The sequence below is a fragment of the Danio rerio genome, chromosome 17 (genome assembly GCF_049306965.1).
Source record: "Danio rerio strain Tuebingen ecotype United States chromosome 17, GRCz12tu, whole genome shotgun sequence".
Lineage (NCBI taxonomy): Eukaryota > Metazoa > Chordata > Actinopteri > Cypriniformes > Danionidae > Danio > Danio rerio.
In genome coordinates this window covers 2,071,330-2,096,044 of record NC_133192.1, presented here as the reverse complement: position 1 = coordinate 2,096,044, position 24,715 = coordinate 2,071,330, and the positions used below count along the sequence as shown (strand labels likewise).

Genomic DNA, 24,715 nt, shown 5'->3' with positions numbered 1-24,715 from the left:
GTGGAAACGCAAGCCTGATAAAGGTGACCTGTACTGTACCAGTCAGTGGAAACGAGCCATTAAAGGCTTCTTGATTTAGGAATTTTTAGATGTGTGGACTAGATACAAGACAAACAAAATGTATGCAGTATACTGCCATTTGATTGGATGACATAAGTCCAATATCATGGACAGCAGGCATTAAATATGGGCAAATGCTTCCATAGAAAAAAATGATGATGGACACAGAATCCACAATGGTTAAATATTAAGAAAAGCATTTAAATAGTTGAACTTGTGGCTCGCTACTATTGATTCATCAAGAACACTGTGCTCTTGACAGCAGAATAAAGAGACGTGTATGAATGTGTGGCAGTAATTGTGGCTTGGCATCAGGAATCATTCAGACGATTAATCATGTGCAGATAAACAAACAGCGTTCATTGTGTGCGAAAGACTCCTGTTGGCTTCTGGACACTGAAGCCAATGCTGTCTCATATTTTAAATCTAACAAAATAACGTGCTCAATAGACATGCCACGGACAATGTCTTTCCCCAACTATTTCCTGATACGATTCCACTCCTGCCACATCAGACCCCAAAAAAACAATCCATGTAAACATTTCTGAGAGCCTGGGCGACCGCTGCTGTTTCCCATGTCTCCGGCGGGAGGATTTTAGGAGAAATACTCAAAGCCACACATGCAGAAATCTGCCATATCTCGTCCAGGCAGATGAGCAGAGAGAATCCAGAAAAACAAACACTTGTGACCGGACGCTGCGGTCTGCGAATCAGCAGAGGACGGGTTTAGAGATCGCACGAAACTTCTCAGAATGCACACTTCACCAACAATCAGCTAGTAAACATTGGACATATCTCACTTTATAGTGCATGAGTGTTGAATGCTTGATTGTGATTGGCTCATGATCATTCTAAGGTGTTTGGTTGTTTTTAGATAAACACGCAGCTAAAGTAGTTCCAGCAGGTTTTGAGCAGATCCATAGCACTGAAGAAATTAGAGGAAAAAAATCTGACTAATGTTTTAAATACAGTATTTGCCTGAGCCTAAAAAAATGTGCAGAACAGCGGAGCACGAGGAACCAAAGTTTTAAATATAATTACGGTTCAAATAAGATTATTTTCAACATGAATTCGTCCAACCCAAGCTCATTCTGGAAATGTAGCCCCGCGGACGTTTCTGGAGACCGCGATTAACGTGGCCGGAGGTATGTAAAGGCCGCGTTTGGTTTTTTTTCAAGCGAACGCTGCAGGGCAGTGTGGCGCCGCTCCGCCCCTCCTCTTCGCGCTCGCCAGCCGACGGCTCGCCTCCGAGTGGAGGGCTTTCCCAACGCAATCAGTTTGTCCGCTTAGCTCACAGCGTTGCGTCGGCGGAACGGAGGCCCCGGAGGAGGAGCCGGAGCCGGCCGCGGTGGACGACGACCGGGATCGAGTCCGGGGAACAGCAGGTTCCGGAAATCAGGTAAGACGAAAAACGGAATCCGAAAAATAAGGGCGAGAACGCGGCGGGATCCGAAAACGCGGTCGAAATCGAAGACGAGGGTTTTTGCTTTTTTTTTCCCAATCCGGCGGCTTTTCGCGCGAGAACGGCGCGGGCGCGAACGTCGCGCGCTTCCGAGAGGTGCCCGAGACGCGGAAAAGCACGCACAGCGGCCTCTAGCGCATCCATGAAAACAAAAAAACGCTCGAATACGTACCTCCCGGGACGTAAATCGCGGTCCGCAGAAACGTCCGCGGGGCTACGTTTCCACAATGAGCCCGGGTTGAATTCATCATATGTACAACCCCCGAGGCAGAAAAAGCTGTGACAGTGTGAAAAATGCAAACAAAAAAAGAAAAAAAGGTAATTTCTAAATTGAGTTTGACTTGCATTTCATTGGCGATAATACAACAAACATTATTTAATATGTTCCTCATGATGTTTATTAAACACGTATTTATTATTTTAAATATTTTGCAACACATTTACCACTGTAATGTTGCCGTTCCTTTTCACAATACTTTGAAGTAACAATACTTTCAAAAGATTTGAAGTGATGAAGTGTTTCTGGAGTAATCTTGTCCCATTCTTCCTGCTAACAAGTCTTAAGGTGGCCAACAATACAGGGGTTTTGTTGTCGCATTTTATACCACACATTCTCTATTGGAGACAGGTCAGGACTGCAGGCAGGCCAGTCCAGTGCCCGTTTCCTCTTCCTTTACAGTGTGATTCTGTAATGTGTGCAGAATGTGGTTTTGTATTGTCTTGTTGAACTTTGCATGGGCATGCCTGGAAAAGAAGGCAGCATCTTGTGCTCCAGAATCTCTCTGTACTTTGCCAAGGGCACCGACACAACCCCAGACCCTGGTTTTTTGCTGGCAACAGTCTCGATGATCCTTTTCTTTTTTGGTCCAGAGCACACAGCGTTCATTTCTCCCAAAAAAATCCTGAAATACCAATTCATCTGACCACAGTACACATTTAGAATTAGAATTAGAAAACTTTATTTTCCTTTTTGAATGAAATGAATGATCCAAACATCATAAATACAAAAACACAATCACAAAACTTACTACACCACAGATTACAAACACACAACCCGAGACATACAGACAACTTCATGGTCATTTATTCAGCATGGTAATAGCAGACAGTATAATAGATTTCTTAAACATATCTGTTTTTGCTGTGGGTACTCTGTATCGTCTACCAGAAGGAAGCTTTTCAAATTCATGATAAAGAGGATGATTTGAGTCCTGAACTATCTGTAAGGCTTTCCGTCTGGTCTGGTTTGTGTACAGCTCCTCAAGCTGCTTCTGGGAGTTCATTATGATCTTATAGCCATATTAGCCATATTAACGATCTTTGCAAGTTTATACTTTTGCATGTCTACACCTCCAAGATTTCCGTACCAGCTAGAAATATTATAGGGGATAATACTTTCCTTACCTTCCTCAGTAACTTACTAACATTAAAACTATTGAATTTTCTTAAAATAAAGAGTCTCTGTGTGACTGTGGTGGTCCATTCCAGATGCCTTTGAGCGCAGAGAAGTCGACGTCACTTCTGTACACTGTAAACATAGGGCTTCCTTTTGGCACGGTACATTTTTTACTGACATTTGTAGATGTAACTCATATTGCGGTACTTGACAAAGGTTTGCAGTAGTCCTGAGCCCATGTGGTGATATGCCTTATAGATGAATGAGGTTCTTGATGCAGCGCCCCCTGAGGGATGGGAGATTACTCGTTGCTCAGTTTAGGCTTGCGCCCTTGTCCTTTACGCACTGAAACTTCTCCAGATTTCTTGAATTGAATAATGATGTTCTGCACTGTTGATAGTGAAATATTTAAATGTCTTTTTCTCTTTCTTTGAGGAACATTGTTTTTCAACATTTCAATAATTTTCACACATATTTGTTGGCAAACTGGCGATTCTCGGCCCATCTTATGACCAGTTGAACACGACCAACATGAAATATTTTGTGTTTATATTGTCTGCAAGGGTGACGCAGTGGCGCAGTAGGTAGTGCTGTCACCTCACAGCAAGAAGGTTGCTAGTTCGAGCCTCAGCTAGGTCAGTTGGTGTTTCTGTGTGGAGTTTGCATGTTCTCCGTGTTGGCGCGGGTTTCCCCCGGTGCTCTGGTTTCCCCCACAGTCCAAAGACATGCGGTACAGGTGAAATGGGTAGGCTAAAATTGACCGTAGAGTGTGTATGTGTGTGTGTGTGTGTGTGTGTGTGTGTGGATGTTTCCCAGAGATGGGTTGCGGCTTGAAGGGCATCTGCTGCATAAAACATATGCTGGATAAGTTGGTGGTTCATTCTGCTGTGGTGACCTCAGATCAATAAAGGGACTAAGCCGAAAAGAAAATAAATGAATGAATGAATGAATGAATGAATGAATGAATGAATGAATGAATGAATGAGTTTTCTGCAATGAAATAGAAGTCAAAGTGCATTTCTACTGATTATGAATTAAAAGCTCTTCTGCTACTTGATATTTTTGTGGAAACTGTGATTCAGTTTTATCAAAAGTGTAAGCATTGTCTATCTGACTGGAAGTGTCATAAAACCAATGTTTATTTGCATTTCCCAGCAATCATAAAATACAAACAAACATCCACAGCATTAAGGCAATAAATCTGAAACGCACAGGTGAAATGAACAGCTCATTCAGCAGGATTGAGGAGGTTTATTAGTCGCTGTGAATCAGAAATATGTAGAACTGAGTCAGTAACAGGTTGAAATTGCAGCTCTGTGAGTCACAAAACTCTGCAATTTCATTCACATGTTAAACTCAGACTCATTCATGAGGAAAACTACACAATCTGAAGCCTCACAGCGCTATCTGCTGGTACAACACATTATGACAAACATGCAGTGCTCAGAGGAATCATCTATGCTAAAATATACACAAAAAATACCTTTCTTACTTGGAGCTTTTGTTTCTAGTCCAAATATCTACTAATTCTTAAATCAAGAAGCATTTTCTTGCATTTTCATGTCTTGTTTCAGGAAATAATTAGGCAAAATTAGGCGATTTTTATTTTTCCTTAAAACAAGAAAAATAATCTGCCAGTGAGGTAAGCTAGATATAATTATTCAAAAGGAAAATACAAAATCATTTTGTGCACCCAAAAGTAACAGGTTAATCTTAGAGATGCAAAATTTACCTGCAGTTCAACAAATGACCTGAATATATCAGTCAAACACAGCCTATACATTTCATACTAAAACTACTGTTAAAGTAGCCCTGAACCCACATACATCAGAATATATACACCTTATAAAATAATATAAAATGATTATATCAAATGACCTTTGTTTGAATATCTAATAATGAGTATGAAATGATTTATAAACACAAATACACAGAACTGTATTCTGGCACTGATTACTGATAAATGAGAGACGGTGTATTTTCTGTTCTAGCGAGCCAGATCATAAACATGTTCCTCAGCATTACTATTGGTGTTGTTTGGTGGAACAATAGTTGTGACGGAGCCGGAGCTTTTCGGGTCGTCTGAAAAATGACCAGCAACATCCTTGTGAATGTGAAAGTAATACAAGAAGAGGAAAAACCCTGAAAAAAAAGAGATTATTTCAGTTAATAAAATAAAAAAACAAATATAAAAATACTAAATAAATATAAATAAATATTTTATGATTTATTTCATGTAATTTGCTGAGAATGTGTTCAAAAAACATATTAGGATACCCAACTAAAGTTTGATGCATTTGATTTTATCTCACAAATTATAATCAATGACAATAAATTTATTATTAAATGAATAAATATAATATTGGCTCACACTTTATTTTAAAGTTCATTTCTCACTTTTAACCAAGACTTTTTGTCTCAGTAAACTCTTAATTTTGTGCTTATTATTATGTATTAATGGTGATATTAATATAGTTCACCCAAAAATAGAAACTCTATTTCTCACCCTTTACTTGTTCCAAACCAAAATAAATAAGTAAACAAATTAAATTGGTTTTAAACAAGTAAAGGGTGAACTATTCATATAAGGGAGTATTTGAGTTTTGGTAATATGTAGGATTAAGAATAAAATAAGAATATGTGCTTTATAAGTACTAATAAACGCCCGAAATATTGATAATAGACAGATGATAAGGCACTAGTTAATAGTGAGTATTGGTACTAAAGTGTTACCAAATATTTTATAAACAATAACAAGCATGCATTAATTAATTTAAAAACTTAGCTAAAGTTTTTCACCTTGAAGGGAGTTGAGTGCACAGAAGATGTAATATGAGGGAATGAGCATCGGTCCATAACTGAAGAAGGCAACAGCCCACGTCAGCCCAAACAGAAGAAACAAACTCAACACCATCATCAGCTGCTTTCTGAACGTCTGTCTCTTGCCCTCAGTCGCTCTTATGTGTCTACTCTGGATAATCCTAGTGAGGATAGTGATGATGAAGATTCCTATTGTGAAGATGAAAACGAAGATGTAGTATCCCATGTTCAGTATGTAGTGAATTAAAGGATTTGTAATCCAGCACCTGCAATTACAAGAGCATGAAATTCAATTTAAAGGACACTCAGAAGATATTTTAAACATTGATCATTCATGAATTTGTGACTTAATAACTAAGCATACATTTGTGCAACTTTTCCTGATGATGCGGTTAGGATCGTTTTGTTGTATCCTCCTACAGAAACTACTGCAATAACAGCTGGAGCTGAAAACCCTGCAAAACAAGGATATTATCAATAAAAAACAAAAATAATACAAAACACGCACACCCTGAGGTGCATTACCACTATTATCTGGCAAGGCACAAGGTCTAACTTCAAAACAGGTGTTATTTAGAAAGTCCAACAAAGTCAAAAAAATAACAAGGCAAAAAATTACCACAAGGCAAAAATAGAAAGTCTACAGAACTGACCAGATAACAAACAAGACGTTCTCCATAGAGCAAAAACCTCTTTTAAGTCAAAATGCAAACAAACCAAAACAACAAAAAGTGGCAAGGACAAGAGCAGGTCAAACTCAAAAACAAAGTGACAAGTGAAGACAGGAATCTAGAATAAATAGGGTAGACTAACGAGAACAAAATTATCACAAATTAACCCAAAACAAAAACATTGGGAACATTGGGCGACATCATAAGGAGACAAAGAAAAACACAAACAATAGCTCAGAATCTGACAGGATCCTCCTTTAAGCATTAATCCAGGAGTGCTCCTTGAACCATGGCCCTCCCAGTCCACAAAATACTGCCAAGACTGTTGCACGGAACAACAGAAGAACATGCTTAAATCGGGATACATGAAAGGTGGGATTATTTTAAGTGACCTAGGGAATTTGCAGCACTGGTTGAGCTCGTGGGATTCTATCCATAGGGGAAGGTTCCGAGTAAAGAAACCTGTAGACCAACCTGAAGAGAGGGTGCAGATATACCTCTACGATTGGCCTGTCCATGATACTGGGTATAGGTTTAAATGAGTTACTGTAGACTATATTCTGGATCAGAAGGAAGTGATTAATATGCTGCTGTACTAAGGGAACAGCCACTTGAATCCCTTTCTCATGGAAGCGCGGAGAAGAATCTGAAATGGCACTCAAAGGGTAAAAAGCCAGTTGAGGACGAGCAACGAGTGTTGTGAGCTATTCACCCAGAGATGGTAGAAGGACCAAGATAAAGGGTTGTAAGCCACTATACAGATAGCAAGACTCTTATTAACCAAGTGAGATGAACTTTTTCCGCCTGTCCATTAAACTCTGGGTCAGAGGTTTTGACATTAACCAAGGATATAACATCCTCCTTAGCTGTGGGCCACCGGTGTCTTTGTAGAAATTCCAGGGTGTGGGAAATACCAGGATGTCAAGAAAGCCAGGAGGAATGTGCCCATTGAAGAACTTGAGGACAAACTGCCTTTGGAACATATAACCAGTTAGCCAGACTGAGAAATGCAAAGGAGCAGTAAGATGGGGAACAGCTCCAGGGGCCAGTGTCACCTGCAGTGGGTCATCTAACAGGTTGGCATAAATATTGATGCAAGCAGCTAATGGCTTGTCTAAAAAGTTCCCTGCTGCTCCAGAATCAACAAGAGCTTAGAGTAGATGTTCCTCAGATCCCAATGTCAAGGTAATGGGTAAGACAGACTGGAGTTGTTAAGAGACACAAGTTAAATCACTCCCAAGACAGCTCTCTCCCTACTGCCTGGGATGGGAAGGTTTTCCTTCAATTCGGTACAATCTGAGTGAAACCAACCAGCCCCTTGACTATAAAGGCGAAGATGACTCCTCATATGATGGATATGTTCCCAAAGAGAGATGTGGGCATGGCCCAGCTGAATAGGGTCTGTGGAATCTAGTTCTAAAAACTTAGGTGACTCAGTGGCACATAGAGTAGAATGGTGGTTAGGAAAATGTAAGGGAACATACTCGGCGGTAAGTCTTCTCTCTCTAAGATGGTTGTCCTGGAGGATAGCTCAATCAGGGTCAATCGAGAGTGTTAACTGGATTTTGGGTAGTCAACTCATCCTTGAGAGCCCCAGACAGACCATTCTGGAAATAATAAGTGTTTCATCATTCCAGCCTTCTCCTGCGGCAATTGCTAAAAATTACAAGACATAGTTCGCTGCACTCTTATCTTCTTGACATAAGGTGAGTAGTTGCTTGAAAACCTCACTTCCTGAGAAGGGATGGTTGAATGCATTCTGTAATTCTTTTGTTAAAGCTGAATTAAAGCACCAGCTTTCCAAGTGCTTTGTCAGGTAAGAGAGTGAGTACATAGGTGATTTTAACCTGACTTGAAGAGAAAGTAGCAGGTCTTCGGTCCCCCGAGGAACATTACGGAGAAGAGAGACATGGCTCAAGCTGATGTGGAGGGGCATGGATAACAGGTGCAGGGGTTGAAGACTCAACTGGGGTTGGGACAGGACCTTGACACAGACTGTCAGAAAGTTGTTGCATGGATATAATGAGGCCTGGAAGTAAGTGAGAGCGCTTCTCCATAAGTGATTCTTGCCGAATCAGAGCTGCCTGATGGCACTTCACTGTAGATTTGTGTTGAGCAACAATAGTAACCTTCTTTTGGGCAGTGGCCGCAGCTGGGTTTATGTTGAGTTGGTTTTTCTGTGATGAGCCTGGAGTGCAAACACAGGTCTCTGGTGAAATAGTTCAATGTTCTACCATTAACCCACATGATGAGCTGATGAACCCACACTGCCAAGGCACAAGGTCTAAGTTTTAAAAGGACTTCATTTAGGAAGTACAACAGAGTCATAAATAATAATGCAGAGCAAAACATTACCACAAGGTACAAATAATGCAAAGACATGCAAGGGAACAGTAAGATGGATAACCGCTCCAGGAGCTATTAGTCTCCCGTTCAGCAGTGTCACCTAAAGTGGGTCATCTAACAGGTTGGCAGAAATATTGATGCAAGCAGCTAATGCCATGTCTATAAAGTTTCCTGCTGCTCCAGAATCAACAAGAGCTTGGAGTAGATGTTCCTCATATCCCAATGTCAAGGTAATGGGTAAGACAGACTGGAGTTATTAAGATACACAAGTTAAATCACTCCCAAGACAGCTCTCTCCCTACTGCCTGGGATGGAGAGTTTTTCTTTCAGTTCGGTACAATCTGAGTGAAACCAACCAGCTCTTTCACTATAGAGGCGGAGATGATCCTCATATGATGGGTATGTTCGCGAAGAGAGAGTTGGGCATGGCCCAGCTGAACAGGGTCTGTGGAATCTGGTTCTGAAGAATTAGGTGACTCAGTGGCACTTGGAGAAGAATGGAGGTTAGGAAAATGTAAAGGAACATACTGGATGGTAAGTCTTCTCTCTTTAAGATGGTTGTCCTGGAAAAGCACAATCAGGGTCAATTGAGAGTGTTAACTGGATCTCGAGTAGCCAACTCATCCTTGAGAGCTGCAGAAAGACCATTCTGGATACAATGAGTGTTTCATCATTCAAGCCTGCACTTGCAGCAATTGTCCAAAACTGCATGGCATAGTCCGCTGCACTCCTATCTCCTTGACATAAGGCAAGTAGTTGCTGGGAAACCTCACTTCCTGAGAAGGGATGGTTGAATACATGCCGTAATTATTTCTTAAAGATATTTAAAAGGACTAAAGGGGCAGCAGGCTGCACCAACGTTCTAAGTGCTTTGTCAGGTAAGACACACATAGGTGATTTAAGCCTGACCTGAAGAGAAAGTGGCTGAGATGGAGACATGGCTCAAGCTGAGATGGAGGGTTATGTGGTTAATCTAATAGGTTGGCAGGAATCTTGAGTAGCTCATGCCATGTCTATAAAGTTCCCCACTGCTCCAGACTCAACTAGAGCTTGGAGTAGATGTTTCTCAGATCCCAATGACATGGCTCAAGCTGAGGTGGAGGGGTATGGATACCAGATGCAGGGGGTTGAAGGCTCCACTGGGGTTGGGACAGGATCTTGACACAGACTGTCTGAGAGTTGTTGCATGGAAGAGACACAGCTGAACAATATGAACACAAATTAACCCAAAGAGAAACACTGGGGGGAAATAGTGGCATCATTTGGATATCATCATATCTCAGGATATGACAGAACAGTTGTTTTACATCAGGCATTTGCTCCATCACTCACCCCAGCCCAACACGGTGATCTTCCTCATGTAGTTTGTGATGGTGACGTTCTGTCGGATGAGCCATAAGTACATATGAAGAGCTTGAATGAAGAACCAGGTGAATGTGGTCAGCATGGAGTAATGCATCAGCAGAGCTATGAAGACACAAGCATTCTTGTCTCCTGAGTTTGCCACGCTCTCGTTCGACAGAAAAGACACATTCAGGAGAAACAGAGCACCGAACATGTTGATCAGGATCTTTGTGGCCTGATTGGATTTGGCTTTCCTGTTGAAAGAGAAAAACAACCTGTGTTAGTAACTTTATCTGTCACAATAATTAGTTTAATATTTATGTTGTGCTTTAGTAGACTCTACCGCAGCAGGAAATGCATGAACAGAGCGATGGCCAGAAAAAACACAGAGATCCCACAGCCGATAGCAGAGATGAGGGTCAGTGACTCCAGATACGGCGCTACAGCGTTTGCATCTGGCACAGACTGAGAAATCAGAGGAAAAGCATAAATACGAATCAGATCAGCTGAAAGATCATTTTAAAATCAGTTGTTTCCTTTTAGCAAGAAATACATTTTTTGTCATCTTTTTAAGTTCGTATATAATAACATGATGTAAAGAAAATTTGACAACTGGTCAATTACTACAAAATAATGTATGTCTGAGTTGGTGATATGGAGTCTAGCAACCAGTTTATCATTGGTGTGCATTATTTTTGAAAAATTCACCAGCTCGGATTGCATTATTCTACTTCTCCTGGTCTCCAAAGCTGCTAAATCCACAGTTTAGATGCTGTATTTGAGTTTTCTGTTTTTGCTGTGTACAGCACTAGTGTCTTCCACATCTTATCCAAAGCCTTCTGTTGTGTTTTGAATTGACTGTTGTAGCTGTGAAATAACTCAAATCATTCAGTGTAGTGATATTGAGCTATAGTGTGCTCAAAACCTGCTGGAACTACTTTTGCTGTTCTTCTTGTGAAAATAACGCCACACATTAGAAAGCTCATCAATTAATCAGAATTGAGTATTTAACAGCCCTGCAGTGTAAGAAAGTTTAATCTTCTCTCACCATCAGCACTGCGAAGAACGTCAGATGTGAACACGAACACTTTATGCTGTTACTGTTGATTTGTTTTGTCTCACAACCAAACGTTGTCCACTCAAGATTTCCTTCAAAGAAGAGAGAGCCACAGACATTGCTGAATACTGTACATGTGATGATGTGTTTCAAAAGTCATCTGTATCTTAAGTTTAAGTTATAAAAAACAAATTATATATATATATTCGGGGGTGAGGTCTCTGAATAGTGAGTAACACTGTTGAGAACTGGGATAGGATGCAGCTGTTGGTTTTGGGAGGCCCCTGCGATCAAGTACTGTATCAAAGTTGGCAACCCGGGGGTGTTTGCAGACTGTACCAAAGAGGGGGGTGGGTAAATTTATGGGAGGTTTTGGGAAGATATTAAAAACGGGATGGCTGTGGGAGACTGGTCTGAAATACGGGATACACCCAGGAAAAACAGGAGTGCTGGCAGGTGTGCTTACCAGTTTAATAGTGATCTGATCTGCTGTAGTTAGAAATCAGACTGTTATAAGCTTCTAAGCGTAAGGGCTTATCATGCAGTTCTGTCGCCATCTTGTGGATGGAAACGTCAACCCTCTTTGGTCGCCGGGCCGCCGGCGAGCTCTCTCAGAAATTGTAAATATTTTAAAAGAGGCATGATTCTTATAAATAAACTGCATAGTTGCAATCTAAACAACTACAGTATCCACTAAAAATACCTCAAAAGTACATTTTGTTATCTAACAGCAGTAATATTTGGCAAACTGTAGTGTCTCTGCCTGTTGCTTGCTGTATGTGGGCGGAGTAATACACAAAGATAAAGAGGCTGTACGGGTGCTGATATTACTTTAATATATATAAGAAGGTCGCTGGTTCGAACCTCGGCTCAGTTGGCGTTTCTGTGTGGAGTTTGCATGTTCTGCCTGCCTTCGCGTGGGTTTCCTCCGGGTGCTCCGGTTTCCCCCACAGTCCAATGACATGCGGTACAGGTGAATTGGGTAGGCTAAATTGTCCGTAGTGTGTGTGTGTGTGTGTGTGTGTGTGTGTGTGTGTGTGTGTGTGTGTGTGTGAATGTGTGTGTGTAGATGTTTCCCAGAGATGGGTTGCAGCTGGAAGGGCATCCACTGCGTAAAAACTTGCTGGATAATTTGGCGGTTCATTCCGCTGTGGCGACCCCGGATTAATAAACGGACTAAGCCGACAAGAAAATTAATATATATATATATATATATATATATATAATGTTTATACATATTTATAGATATAAATGTAGATTTATTAAGTTATACTTCGTATCAGGGGTGTTGCTAGACATAAAGCTCTACTTGGGCATGAGCACTGATGATTTATTGGGGTCTAGCGACACCCCTGATTTGTATTAAATCATCTTTCTATCCAATTAAAACAGGCAAGATTATGCGAGGTGTTTGTAATGCAGCGTCTATGGGCGCAGGACAGTAAATTTGACGTTATCCCCTTTTCTATCTGCCTTTATCAGTCACACTATTTTTGAAAGATGTGAAAACACTATTGTGAAGTTTATTTTTGGATATTTGAGCTAATTGGAAAGCAAAAAAAGTATGTGTTGTTCTCTCCAACTTACAGTACAGCGCTCTGAGTTTACCTTCTGCTGCTGTCTAACCAAGAAATGTGAAAAGAGTCTATAAAAACATATCAATAGAGCCATAAATAAATGTACCTTTTCCATTCCAAGAAGTGCAGGACGGACCACCAACCTGTAAGAACATGTTTAAGTGTCATTTAGCTTCAGTGTCTGGTTATATATATATATATATATCTTGAAAAAGAGAGTGTTCTGCAGCAAAAGGTTCATTACCAGATCCTTATTAGTAAAGGTTATTTCAATGTTGTTGGTGAGGTTGGAGATTTTGGCTCCCATTGTTATTCCATAAACCTCATTGTTCAGAATCGTGTAATTTTTAGTTTGATTCTGAATGAGAAACCAGACCAGAATAGAGTAATCATTTATAGAGGAATTAAAGAACATTTATTTAAAGAAATTCATTTAGAAGAATCACGAATGATCCATTAAACAAGAGATGAAATGTAAGAGAGAAACACAGAGCATGTTACTTTATTCCCCATGTTAGTGAACCGCAGAACTCCAACAAATGCACTTCCATTGTTTTCCAGTCGGGATTTATTAAAGGCTTCACTGGGAAACATTGCAGTCCACAAACAGCCTGTGTTCATGTCATTTTGACTCATAACAACCTGAAAAGGAGAGGCAGGAATGATTGATAGCACAACCTGTACAACATACCTCAAACTTTACAGTAGCTTTACCATGGTGTTGTTTGAACTGTAGCATATGGTGATGTCTTTCGTCTCTGTGTTTGTGTCTTGGATGTGGAGTAGACCAGTAATGTTTCCCTTGTTAATCATCACATTGCTTTCATTATTTTTTTTCATAATATTCACCAGATTAGACTCTAAAATGTCCAAGGCTTCTCTGTAGAATTAATTGAATCATTAAGTTATCTGTGTTTGAGTTTTTGTTTTAAAATTCAGTTCTAACCTCACACTTACGCTGCTTTTGATGAAGGAACAAATCCATTCTCATCTTCCAGATCACTTATTGGTAGTGTGCTTGTTGTCTGTGATTGTGGTAGTGTGCTTGTCTTCTGTGATTGTGGTAGTGTGCTTGTCTTCTGTGATTGTGGTAGTGTGCTTGTTTCCTGTGATTGTGTTTCCTCAGTTGTACCACTGCTCATGCTGAATTTGGCAGAGGTCGTCTTCAAAGTTTGGTTATTTGAGCGCTGAGTGTATGGGCTACTTGTACTTGTACTACTCGTTTCTACACAGAAAATAAAGCATGAGTTTAATTCAGTTGTGCAATAATTAATACATTTTGAACAATTAAAAGTGTTGTCACATGTCAGTGGTTTCTCATTTATAAATATATATACAAAAATCATAGTTTAAGCCTTATAATGTGGATTACCAGTGTTAGATTGTGTTTCCTCATAATAAACACTGCTCATGCTGCAGTTGACACAGGTCCAGGTCTTCGAAGTTTGGTTATTTAAATACAGAACGTATGTTCCATTTACATTCGTTTCTACACACAGAAATGAAGCATGGGTTTAATTCAACTGTGCAACAATTCAATACACTTTGAACACTGAAGGAGATCTACAGTAATGTATCAGGTGTTTCTTATTTAGATAAAATTTAGAATAATCTTAGTTTGTACATTATAATGTTTATAGATGCATGTTTATTACATATATCAATGACATGCACTACAGGGCTCGAAATTAACTTTTTTGCTTTAAAAAGTTAGGCGCATCAGCCAAAATTTAGTCGCACCCACCAATTATGAGCACCGTTACTACAAGTTTTATACAAACATATTTATTGTATTTGAAATCAACAGTAATCAAACTAACAAGCAAAAAAATAAAATAAATAAATAAAAATTATATATATATGCAAGCATGAGGAAAATATGTCTCAACGAAATCCTGTTATCACAAGAAAATACATTTTTGAACATAACTTGAGTGACCAAAGCACGGAGCGCTCACCGGCCCTGCACACACTGCTTGAATGAATCTGTTAATGGTATAACTGTGCTGTTCTCACAGGTGCTGTCTGATATTGCACTGATGCTTTTGACACATACTGTACCTTATTACAGGGGTTTTCAAACTTTTTCAGCTGAGGGCCCCTTTGTGTAGGGCGAATTCTTTCGGGGACCCCCCAAAAATAAAAATGACGCCACCCCCTCAAATTAACAACTGTACTTAATTTTTTTTAAAATTGTATTATTCAATACATTTATATTATTATATATTATTCAATAAATTTATATTATTCACTATCTGGATTAATTTTTGTAAGATGTTAGTTGAGTTGACATGGTTACAGTGCTTCAATCTATTGATCAAATCTTCATGCGCAGTGATCATTGTGGTCTGCTCTCACTGGATTTCATCAAGCCATATTTTGTTTTTGAATCATCACGTTTACAGTTTTTTATGCCATTTTTATGCTTTTTTTCTGCCTATGCATAGACTCTTCTGTATTTACCCTTACAGCTGAGAGTCTAAATGCATCCAAAGATTTAAAGCTTTAAAGTTTTAAAGAGGTTTGTCATTCATCAGCCTGTTAACAGTTAACTGTACTGTTGTAACAATGGAGGCTGTAGTGGTTCAGTGTGTTTTGTTTATTTTTATTCCTTTTTTTTTGTGCACATCATAATCTACTCAAGTCGACAATCCTGACTTACACTGATAAAAAATAATTTCCTAAATGCAATCTAGAATTGGGTATTCAAGTTCAAAGAGCCACAAGTTTTACTTTGCATAATTTTAGAAGCTTTGCTGACTTTAAAATGTTCATACCAGTTTGTTCTATTAATAATAATACTGAACATTACATTTAAATTAGTTACACAAATAAATATGGGAAAAAGTGGAACATCTTGAAAAAAAATGCATTTATGTTAGGAGTATTAAAATTTGATCAGATATGTTGAGCTCCATTAAATACAGAGCACTAATACATTTTAATATTTAATAATTATTAGCCCTATAACATAACACAAACAGATACATTATTATTTTTATAGGCTATAGTGGTTTTACTCAGGGTGTATACAATTGAGTTTTTTTTAATCATCCAGTTATGAACCAATGTGAGTAAGAGGTGCACTGCAGAGCTCATCCAGCTGTCATTAGTGTAACAGGAGTGAAACTGAGCACTCGCTGATGTGATGACAGCTCCATTCATTGTTATTGCAGCACTTTTTGCTTTACAATTTTAATATGTTTGTTTGCCATGCTGCAAAGAGGACCGTCTGATATTTGTACAATGCAAATGGTAAAGCCTGTTGTGCTGTGGACGAGATGCAATGTTTTGCCGTGTCTTTAAATGCTATTTGTTCCCTATGAGTAAAGCCTGCGCAGAGAGGCGCGTACTCCGCAGCACCCAGCTGATCGGTTACTTAGCAACGCAAGCCATAAACAGGGAACTGCTTCCAGCCTCCGATAATGTTCTTATTGATCATGTATTTTAACTGAAATATTGTCAGTAAATAGACCTGAGCATTCATTTAGTTGTTTGGTGTAAAAGAGGTAAGCGTAAGTGAAAGGTTAACGCCGTCAGGTGCAGCAGACAAGCGCCAAAAATTACAGGAAGCGGCCGGCCAGAAGCGCTTAATCAATAAAAGTCCCTGTGCTTATTCAATAAAAGTCCCAAGGCGGGCCGCTGCGCTTCTTTACCTGTTTCACGAGTCAACTGCATTTAAATGACATAAGCATAAAGCTTCATTTTTGCAGTACTTTTGAGCTCAAATTATAATAAAAAATATATTAACCTTCAGAATGATGCGGGACACAAAATTCATTCATGTGGGCCCATTGATTACCCCTTATCTAAAATTTCTTTGCGGCCCCCCTAGCGCCATCTGGCAGCCCCCCAGTGGGCCGCGGCCCCCAGTTTGAAAACCCCTGCCTTATTATATGCATACGTCATGTTAATAGCCATACCGGTCTTTTTAGGAGTAGCGATCTAAGTTTACTCGGTGCAAGCCTGTTTGCGATGGTGCACGTGGTGTAATTTGACATATAGCTGCCACTTGCACAGCAAACAGCATCTGGCGATTATATGGAGGATTAAACAGAAGCTCTCGTGCTAGATGTGGCAAACAGTTACCTGAAAACTCCATCCCACAGACTTTTCATAGCGGACTTGAAGCCAATGGAAGTCTTCTACGCTTGGAAAAGTGTAGATGGTGGATTAACATTCAGCACATGATCACTAGTAAGATGTGTCATTATTTGTAACTTTAGATGTCATGGTTTCCAAAACAAAATCTGTCAGTGTTAACTTCATTCTTTTCTTCAGCGCTTTACAGTTTTTCGCAGTAGTAACGTTAGCTCTCTGTCATCCGAAGCCAGAACGCACTGACTGAGTGATTGACAGCTGATATTAACCAATCATTCGCGTTCAGTGTTAGAGCAGTGGTGGGCCAATAAGAAGAGCGTGAAGGCGGGGCAAGCATTACGGACTTGGATTTGTTTACTGCAGCTAGTTGACATGACAACTGTTTTAAACCATTCCTTAACGCTGCGTTTCACGTTTCAAGTGCAGAAAAAGAGCTTAGAGATGCATTCCGCGTGAATGTCTCCTGAATCCGCGCATGTGCTGAACATTTTGCAGTAAAAACTGGTCGCACACAACAATTTTGAGCACTTGCAGAAATGCTCCCAAATATATTTTGAGGTCGCACAGATAAAATTTCGGACACATATGCAACCAAAATGGTTGCAATTTCGAGCCCTGCACTAATAGCTATAATAAATCGGATTCTAGATACGGTTGTAATATAATTATTTAGATGCAGATTTACATTTTATGTGAACTAGAAACTACTACTGAAAAAAAGAAATGTAAAAAGAGAGACTTACTGTTGCAGATGTCAGGGCTAAATTGAGCATTTTTACATTTGTCTTTAACTTTATCAGGAGGAATTTCCAAACAATCTTAATAAACCATGAAACACAATTCAATGTTATTATAAAATCAAACATTATATAATTTCAAGAAAAGACACTGAATTAAGAAAAGTATGGACAGGAATAAAGGACCAATGTAATTAAAACATTAATAAGAGATTAAACACACACACACACACACACACACACACACACACACACACACACACACACACACACACACACACACACACACACACACACACACACTCATAGTTCACTACGGCCAACTTAGTTAATCAATTCCCCTATAGCTCATGTGTTTTTACTGTGGGGGAATTTTGTTTGCATCCATCCCCATAATTTCAGATTTAATTTACACCCCTTACAACCCGTTTAACCACAGATGTTCAGAATATTTCTGTTTGATTTTGAGGAGGCATAAGTAAACCTTTTCCCCTGATAATATTTTAAATGTCATATCATGCATGTTTCTTTCTTTAGAAGGCACAAAACAAAATAGCAGAATGTGAGGTGATATATACCTGCACACAGCAAATTCATCAGAGTTAAATTCTCGGTGTTGAAGCATTTCAGAGTTAAGTGTTGACGTTAAAGAGTTAGATTTTGATAAATGAATATAATAAGAGTTAGAATTGATTTTATTCAGTGCGAAATCAAGGAGTTATCTTTTCAACACTTGGTAGTGTTATTTCCAACATCCGGGAATTCATGCAGCCCCAGTCACTGAAGAATTTTCCCGACGCCATTTTCCATCTGAGGTTTAGAACAGCAACTGGTGAGTCAAACTACCTAAATGTTGGTATTTTACTGACTTTCTTTAAGGAAATACAGTTGTAAACATATTGTTAAGTTAATAACTTTAGAATGGAGTGACAATTTTAAACTTCTGCGGTTCATTCATGGTCGTTTGTGTATCTAGCTTAACTGCATTAACGTTACTATTGACTTCTTTTCAAGAATGTTTTCATATATACTCACGCATACATAGTGCATAAAACATCAAATGTACATGTTCAACACATTTCTGTCACGCTTAATGCCATTTTGTGCGTTGTTACCCATCTGTAAAATAAAATCGACACTTCTCCTTTAATTCGAAGCAAACTAGCGAGGGAATCCCCGGAGCGCCTAGCCTACTCTGCCCGGATGCTAACGGCAACACAGGACGGTTTCCATGAGCTCTGGAGAGTTTCTAAAACATATCTGGTGAGTAAATGAACATGCTTACTTGTAAAAGGCTTCCTGACTGAAACATATGATTGTTTGTTATTCGTGTACGTTAATTTGGTTATTTTAAACACCGCGGCCCTTTTAAACTGGTTCATTCGTGGCCGTCCATATACGTTACCGTTAGTCCATAGACTCGTGTGATAACGTAACAGTTACGCTTGAATTAAATTAAGTGTTGACAACCATTAAAGTCGGAATGTTAACATTAATGTCTTTAAATGACCGCGTTTGCACTTTCTCAGACATTTAACGTTACAGAAGTCTCCCGGAAGTTGCGGGACTAACTTAACGTTAACGTTATCCCGCAAATGCACAGAGACTCCCAGATGCCCAAGTAGATGCCCGCAAATGAATGATAATCTCCTGGAAATCGCGCGTCTCCCGCCCGGTCATTAAACACTTTGCACACCCCTCTCCACCGCATCCCTCCCAGCTCTTCAGGTACGTCGCGCGCAAGTCACCCCCACCGCTCTTCAGGTACGTCGCGCGCAACTCATCCCACCGCTCTTCAGGTACTCATCTCTCCCGCTACCTCCCGCAAATCAACTCTGTATCCCCCGAAAATGACTTTTCCCAACTCGGGATGTCTGACGTTAGTTAGGCTATTTCTGTAGTCAGGAACATCTTAGTCAAGCTTTTTCTCCCGCATGATATTGTGCTTAAAACTATAGGCTAAACTTAGCATGTACTGTACACAACATTTCCGTTTTATTAAAGACAATTTAGTGCGTTGTAAACAGCCACCTGTCTGTAAAATTAATCAACTGATTCATATTTGAGCAGCCTAATGATGATACAGGTTTGATTTGTAGATTTATTATCAATAATCAACATCTGAATCAAAAGATATCTGAAAAAGTGTGAGGCATACTTTGTGATGTTCATCTCTCTTTTTTATCTGAAGGTTATGCATATGTGTTAGATACTAATTTTTTGTTGTTTTTTAACAGCCACAGTTCTCTATACAATAACACAAGACCCTGTGACGGTGGCTGATTAGAGACGGATGGTGTATTTCCAGAGTTGGTGAAATGACCAAGCACACCTTCTAGGTCATATGTGGTGATAATAATGAAGGTATGTTTGATAAAGTTCTGTATTTGTTTCACAATAAGCTGAGAGGGTATTAGAGCATTAGAGAATAACAAATGACATGAAGGTGATAAGTTTTGTATTGTGGGTGAACTGTTACTTAAATAATGTTTTGCTCTTTGCTTTGTGCTTTGCACTTTTCCTCTTCTGCTTATCCTAATATTTTAGATTATATTTGGACCTGAAACATCTGCTAGACTCCAGGAAAGGTGGCGTCAATACTGGACCTGAAAGGGCCTAACAAGTTGAATCTGGTAAAGAAACACGCACACACACACACACATGCACGCACACGCTTACAGAAAACTGTAAGTTTATGAATATTTTTTACACTGCGGCCAATATTTTGGGGAAGTCAGCATCACTAAATGATATAAAAGATTTTAAGCTCCTCTAAATTTTGCTCCAAGTGTTGTGTTAAATTCAGGATTCTGGACAGACAGCTGCCTGTTTTTCCATTTCTAGTCATAGTGGTTAACCTAATTGTTTTTGGAGATTCCAACAGTGATGTATGTGTTTTTTCTACTTTTCCATATCCTGTCACCTCATCCAGCTGGGAGAGTCAAGTTGTGGATCATCATGAAGATTTTCAAAAGGTGAGTTTAGATTTCTTGAATGTTTTATTTACTTTAAATGTTCTTTTAAATATATCATAGAATTTGATTGCAATTTGTTTTCAAACATTTTTCTTAGTCATGCTGGAGTCTTGAAGAGTTCTTAGATGAGCATCACCCTATATCCGTGCATCAGGAACCACCAGACGAGCGATCAGCAGCTACTACATCGTCATGGATAAAAAGGTCATCCTGTGGCTGGGAAGCACTTCATTCACAGGACATGCTTGATGAGATTTCCTAGCTCCAGTTTGTTTTCACACAAGTTTACAGCATTTGTACCTTCATTTAAACTGCTGTGTTTGATATGGAGGACCAAGGAAACACCAGAAGTGAAAGATTTGCACGCCAAGTTGTTTAAAATGTAATTTCAGAAGAAAACTATGAGTTCAGAAGAAAACTATGAGTGACGCTATATTGAACTTTCAAATGGCTCTGATGAAACATCAAGTTTGGACTAAAGGACTGAAACAGCCTTTTTGAGCACTGGTCATACATATTTTGTTGATACTGTCTGTACTAATAAAACATTTAAAGCATATTTGACATTGTTGCATTTTAAAAACTGAATGAATTGTTGAAGTTTTGAATGTTTTCAAATAAAGTGTTTTTTATTTTGTAATTTACAGTCTATTTGACCTTTTTACCATATTTACACTCAAGAGAGTTGAATAAAATAACAATATATTACACCAGGGGGTGTTAAATATAGTTACATATTTTAACTCTGCCCTGAGTTAAAATTAACCCTTACTTCGATGTCAATGTGCCAACCCTTTTGAAAGTGTTGACTTAACTCTGTTTTGAGTGGACCCCATGAGACACTTTCAAAGGGTTGAAATTAACACCCATAGAGTTGTTTTGGGTCCCCAGCTTTTGCTGTGCAGCGTAAACCAAACTTCTGTTGTGTTTGGCAATGAAACAGCTCTTTACTTTGCAATGAGCATTAGACTTCTGCACGGGCATTACCCTGAAACTCCTGAGATCATTCAGTCTGAGCCAGCCATAACTGTAAATTCAGAGCTCAAACCCAATGTTGGATTCTTACAAGAAAATAGGCAACTTTATGAAATGTGCTGTTTTTGGGATTATAACTCCTCTGTTTGTGGTGCTACAGCCCTGAATTAAATAAATTGTCAAAGTGGACTTCTACACATGTTCTGCTTACTAACTCATGTTAAATATTTGATGATACAATTATTTACTTATATATGAAAACGTTCTAAATATTTTTTTTCTGTCTGCTGAGGGTCCTAGTGGGAAAAACAAAAGCATGAACACTGTGTCTGGTGTAGAATGACACAAACCTGTTGATGACTGGCATATCACACTTGGCAATACTGTACATAACTGCTGTTTTAATTGTTCCACACTTATAAAATTAAAACTGCTTGGCTCACATTGTACTGAAACCAGAGAGAACATTTAAGATTAGTTTAAATAAAAAAACTTAACTCAAGGATTGTTTATAAAAAAAAAGTACAGTTTTACCTCCAGAAAGGATGTTTAGTGTGACAGTGGTTAAGTGGAAAACCTTTTCAGAATAATTGTGGTGATATGTCAGCTGTATTGCTGGAAGACAAATTACTTGACAGGTTTTTTTTTTTTTTTTTCACAAGTGCTTTGAAAACATTTTAGAAATGAAATAGACGTCACATCTACCTGGATTTTTTGAGCTACTGTTGTCCCAGAAACAGACAGCGGTCAGATTGATTTTATCACAGGACAATTCATTACCAGAAGCTGTGCAAAAATAACATTTAACTGTAAAATAATCATATAACATGAAAACAACATTTTCATGCATTCATTTTTAAATTAATAAACTTTAGTTTCTATATGAATCGTACTTATCTGTCCAGTGAGGCAGCAGAGGATCATCATGATCAGTCGCAGCACATTCAGCTTCTGTCCAGACATAATTCCCACAGACCTGACAGAGACACACGTGTTTAATGTTGTTTTCTACAGGCTCTGAACACAAATCCTACATCAGTTTCTCATTACATTCTCCAGATCAAAATCCACTGACCAGAGAAGAGACACTTTCATCCGTTCACCTCTGAAGCTTCAGGATTATGAATATAATGACAGAAAGTTCACAGGAAAACATGCAAATCAGCTTTATTTTGGTTTTAACTGTGAATGTCAGTGTTCATTTACATTCAGCTCTGGGTCATTATGTAGTATATATTTATTTCAAGTAGTAACAGGATTCATAAACTTGAAGACATAAACTCAAGACTTCATCTTGATAAAGAGATCAGCCGTTTCTTAAAGGTTTTGTGTACATTCATTTTAAAATATGAACTATCTTTGTGAATGTTGGTAAGCTGCTGTATCAGATAATGATGCAAATTTCTGAACCCACATGCGTGTTTATAGCAGTAACATCCTGAATTTGTTTTTAAATAAGATACAATGGTGTTTGTGTTACTCAGACACGCACATAAGGATTATAACACTCAATGAATCAAACATCAGTAAATTCAGTCCTCAAACAATAGTAACTCACACTGCACTGCTGCGGAATGAACTGCAAACTTATCCAGCATATGTTTTACGCAGCGGACACCCTTCCAGCTGCAACCCAGTACTGGGAAGCACCCATACGTAGTCTTTCACACACACTCACATACACTACAGCCAATTTAGCTTATTGAATTCATCTACGGCATGTCTTTAGACTGTGGGGGAAACCGGAGCACCCGGAGGAAACCCACGCCAACATGACCTTCTTGCTGTGAGGTGATGGTGCTGCCCACTGCACCACCGTGCTTCCCTTTAAGCTAACAAAAATCTTTTGTTTTAGACAACATGCAAATGCAACTTTCCCACTGAATGATCCAATGGAACATTCCCTGAAGATTTGCATAAAAAAAACAAGCAAATAAACACAAATCAAATTTAATTAACAAGTAAGAACATTTACAACTAAAAGGTGACAGCAAACAAAACAAATCTTAATTTAATTCAGCCGTTTCAATAAAATTGTCTTTATTAGTGAGGCTCATAACTCTATACAGTTTTAAACAGCTCTCTCTCATTCAGAACTGATGTTTGTCTAATGTTGTGGGCCTGATTTTGAAGATTAATACACTGTTTTCCCTTAGATTATTGTGATTAGGAATCCCTGTTTTCTAGTCCCAGTTTTTGTGCCGAAATATCTCGTAAATAGGTAAAGCACACTGTGAAATGTCTTTCTGTTAACAGTTTCTCATATTTCGTGATTCACAGGTTTTCGTTTTGTTTTTATTCACAGGGATAAATTGCATTAAGTTGATATCTGTTCTGTCAACAGTTGATGTTGAAAATTCAACTTAAAGTGAGATTTATTGACATTGTAGCTCAAAAATATATTATATATGAACTAATAAATATAGAACTCAGTCCATAAAACAGGACAGGTAAATTTACTGGCAGTTTATTACCAGGTTTTTGTACCATTGCATTACATTTACAATACTAATACAGGCACTACATCAATTCAAATATTAAAATGTTATATATATATATATATATATATATATATATATATATATATATATATATATATATATATATATATATATATATATATATATATATATAGTTGAAGTCAGAATTATTAGCCCTCCTGAATAATTAGACAGCTTGTTTATTTTTCCCCAATTTCTGTTTAATGGACAGAAAGAATTTTTCAACACATTTCTAATCATAGTAGTTTTAATATCTTATCTTTAATAACTGATTTATTTTATCTTTGTCATGATGACAGTAAATAATATTAGACTAGATATTCTTCAAGACACTTCTATACAGCTTCTGAAACTTCTCCAGATTTCTTGAATTTTTTAATGATGTTCTGCACTGTTGAAGGTGAAATATTTAAATGTCTTTTTCTCTTTCTTTGAGGAACATTGTTTTTCAACATTTCAATAATTTTCACACACATTTGTTGGCAAACTGGCGATTCTCGGCCCATCTTATGACCAGTTGACCAGTCAGAACATGAAATATTTTGTGTTTATATTGTCTGCAAGGGTGACGCAGTGGCGCAGTAGGTAGTGCTGTCACCTCACAGCAAGAAGGTTGCTGGTTCAAGCCTCAGCTGGGTCAGTTGGCGTTTCTGTGTGGAGTTTGCATGTTCTCCCTGTGTTGGCGTGGGTTTC

At 38.6% G+C, this 24,715-nt stretch overlaps 1 protein-coding gene and 2 long non-coding RNA genes across 5 annotated transcripts in view; 2 read left to right on the top strand and 1 right to left on the bottom strand.

Annotated features, from left to right (window-relative positions):
* LOC141378489 (uncharacterized) overlaps positions 1-24,715 on the top strand; it is a 182,725-nt gene that overhangs the window by 116,501 nt on the left and 41,509 nt on the right. The gene's annotated exons all lie outside the window — the stretch shown is intronic.
* Positions 4,156-22,644, bottom strand: LOC110438436 (adhesion G-protein coupled receptor G2-like). Of its 3 annotated transcripts, XM_073927972.1 has the most exons (17): positions 22,597-22,644; positions 22,415-22,497; positions 22,227-22,307; positions 22,056-22,136; positions 21,872-21,970; positions 14,106-14,222; positions 13,691-13,958; positions 13,448-13,613; positions 13,235-13,375; positions 12,978-13,091; positions 12,840-12,876; positions 11,148-11,248; positions 10,443-10,564; positions 10,088-10,353; positions 6,103-6,193; positions 5,718-6,004; positions 4,156-5,060 (listed from the first exon to the last, which is right to left on the bottom strand). In XM_073927972.1, exons 1-17 carry the CDS (start codon positions 22,614-22,616, stop codon positions 4,906-4,908), a joined length of 2,229 nt encoding a protein of 742 aa, XP_073784073.1. In that variant the 5' UTR covers positions 22,617-22,644; the 3' UTR covers positions 4,156-4,905. The 3 variants fall into 3 exon arrangements, with proteins under 3 accessions (XP_073784073.1, XP_073784075.1, XP_073784074.1); XM_073927974.1 differs by lacking the exons at positions 21,872-21,970; positions 22,415-22,497; positions 22,597-22,644 and adding an exon at positions 17,578-17,722 and having other exon boundaries at positions 13,691-13,785; positions 13,833-13,958; positions 22,048-22,136; XM_073927973.1 differs by lacking the exons at positions 21,872-21,970; positions 22,056-22,136; positions 22,227-22,307; positions 22,415-22,497; positions 22,597-22,644 and adding an exon at positions 18,857-19,027.
* Positions 18,367-21,105, top strand: LOC141378486 (uncharacterized). The gene is made up of 6 exons (XR_012393143.1): positions 18,367-18,403; positions 18,729-18,834; positions 19,809-19,935; positions 20,119-20,204; positions 20,504-20,546; positions 20,644-21,105. It is a non-coding gene; the product is annotated as an uncharacterized lncRNA (long non-coding RNA).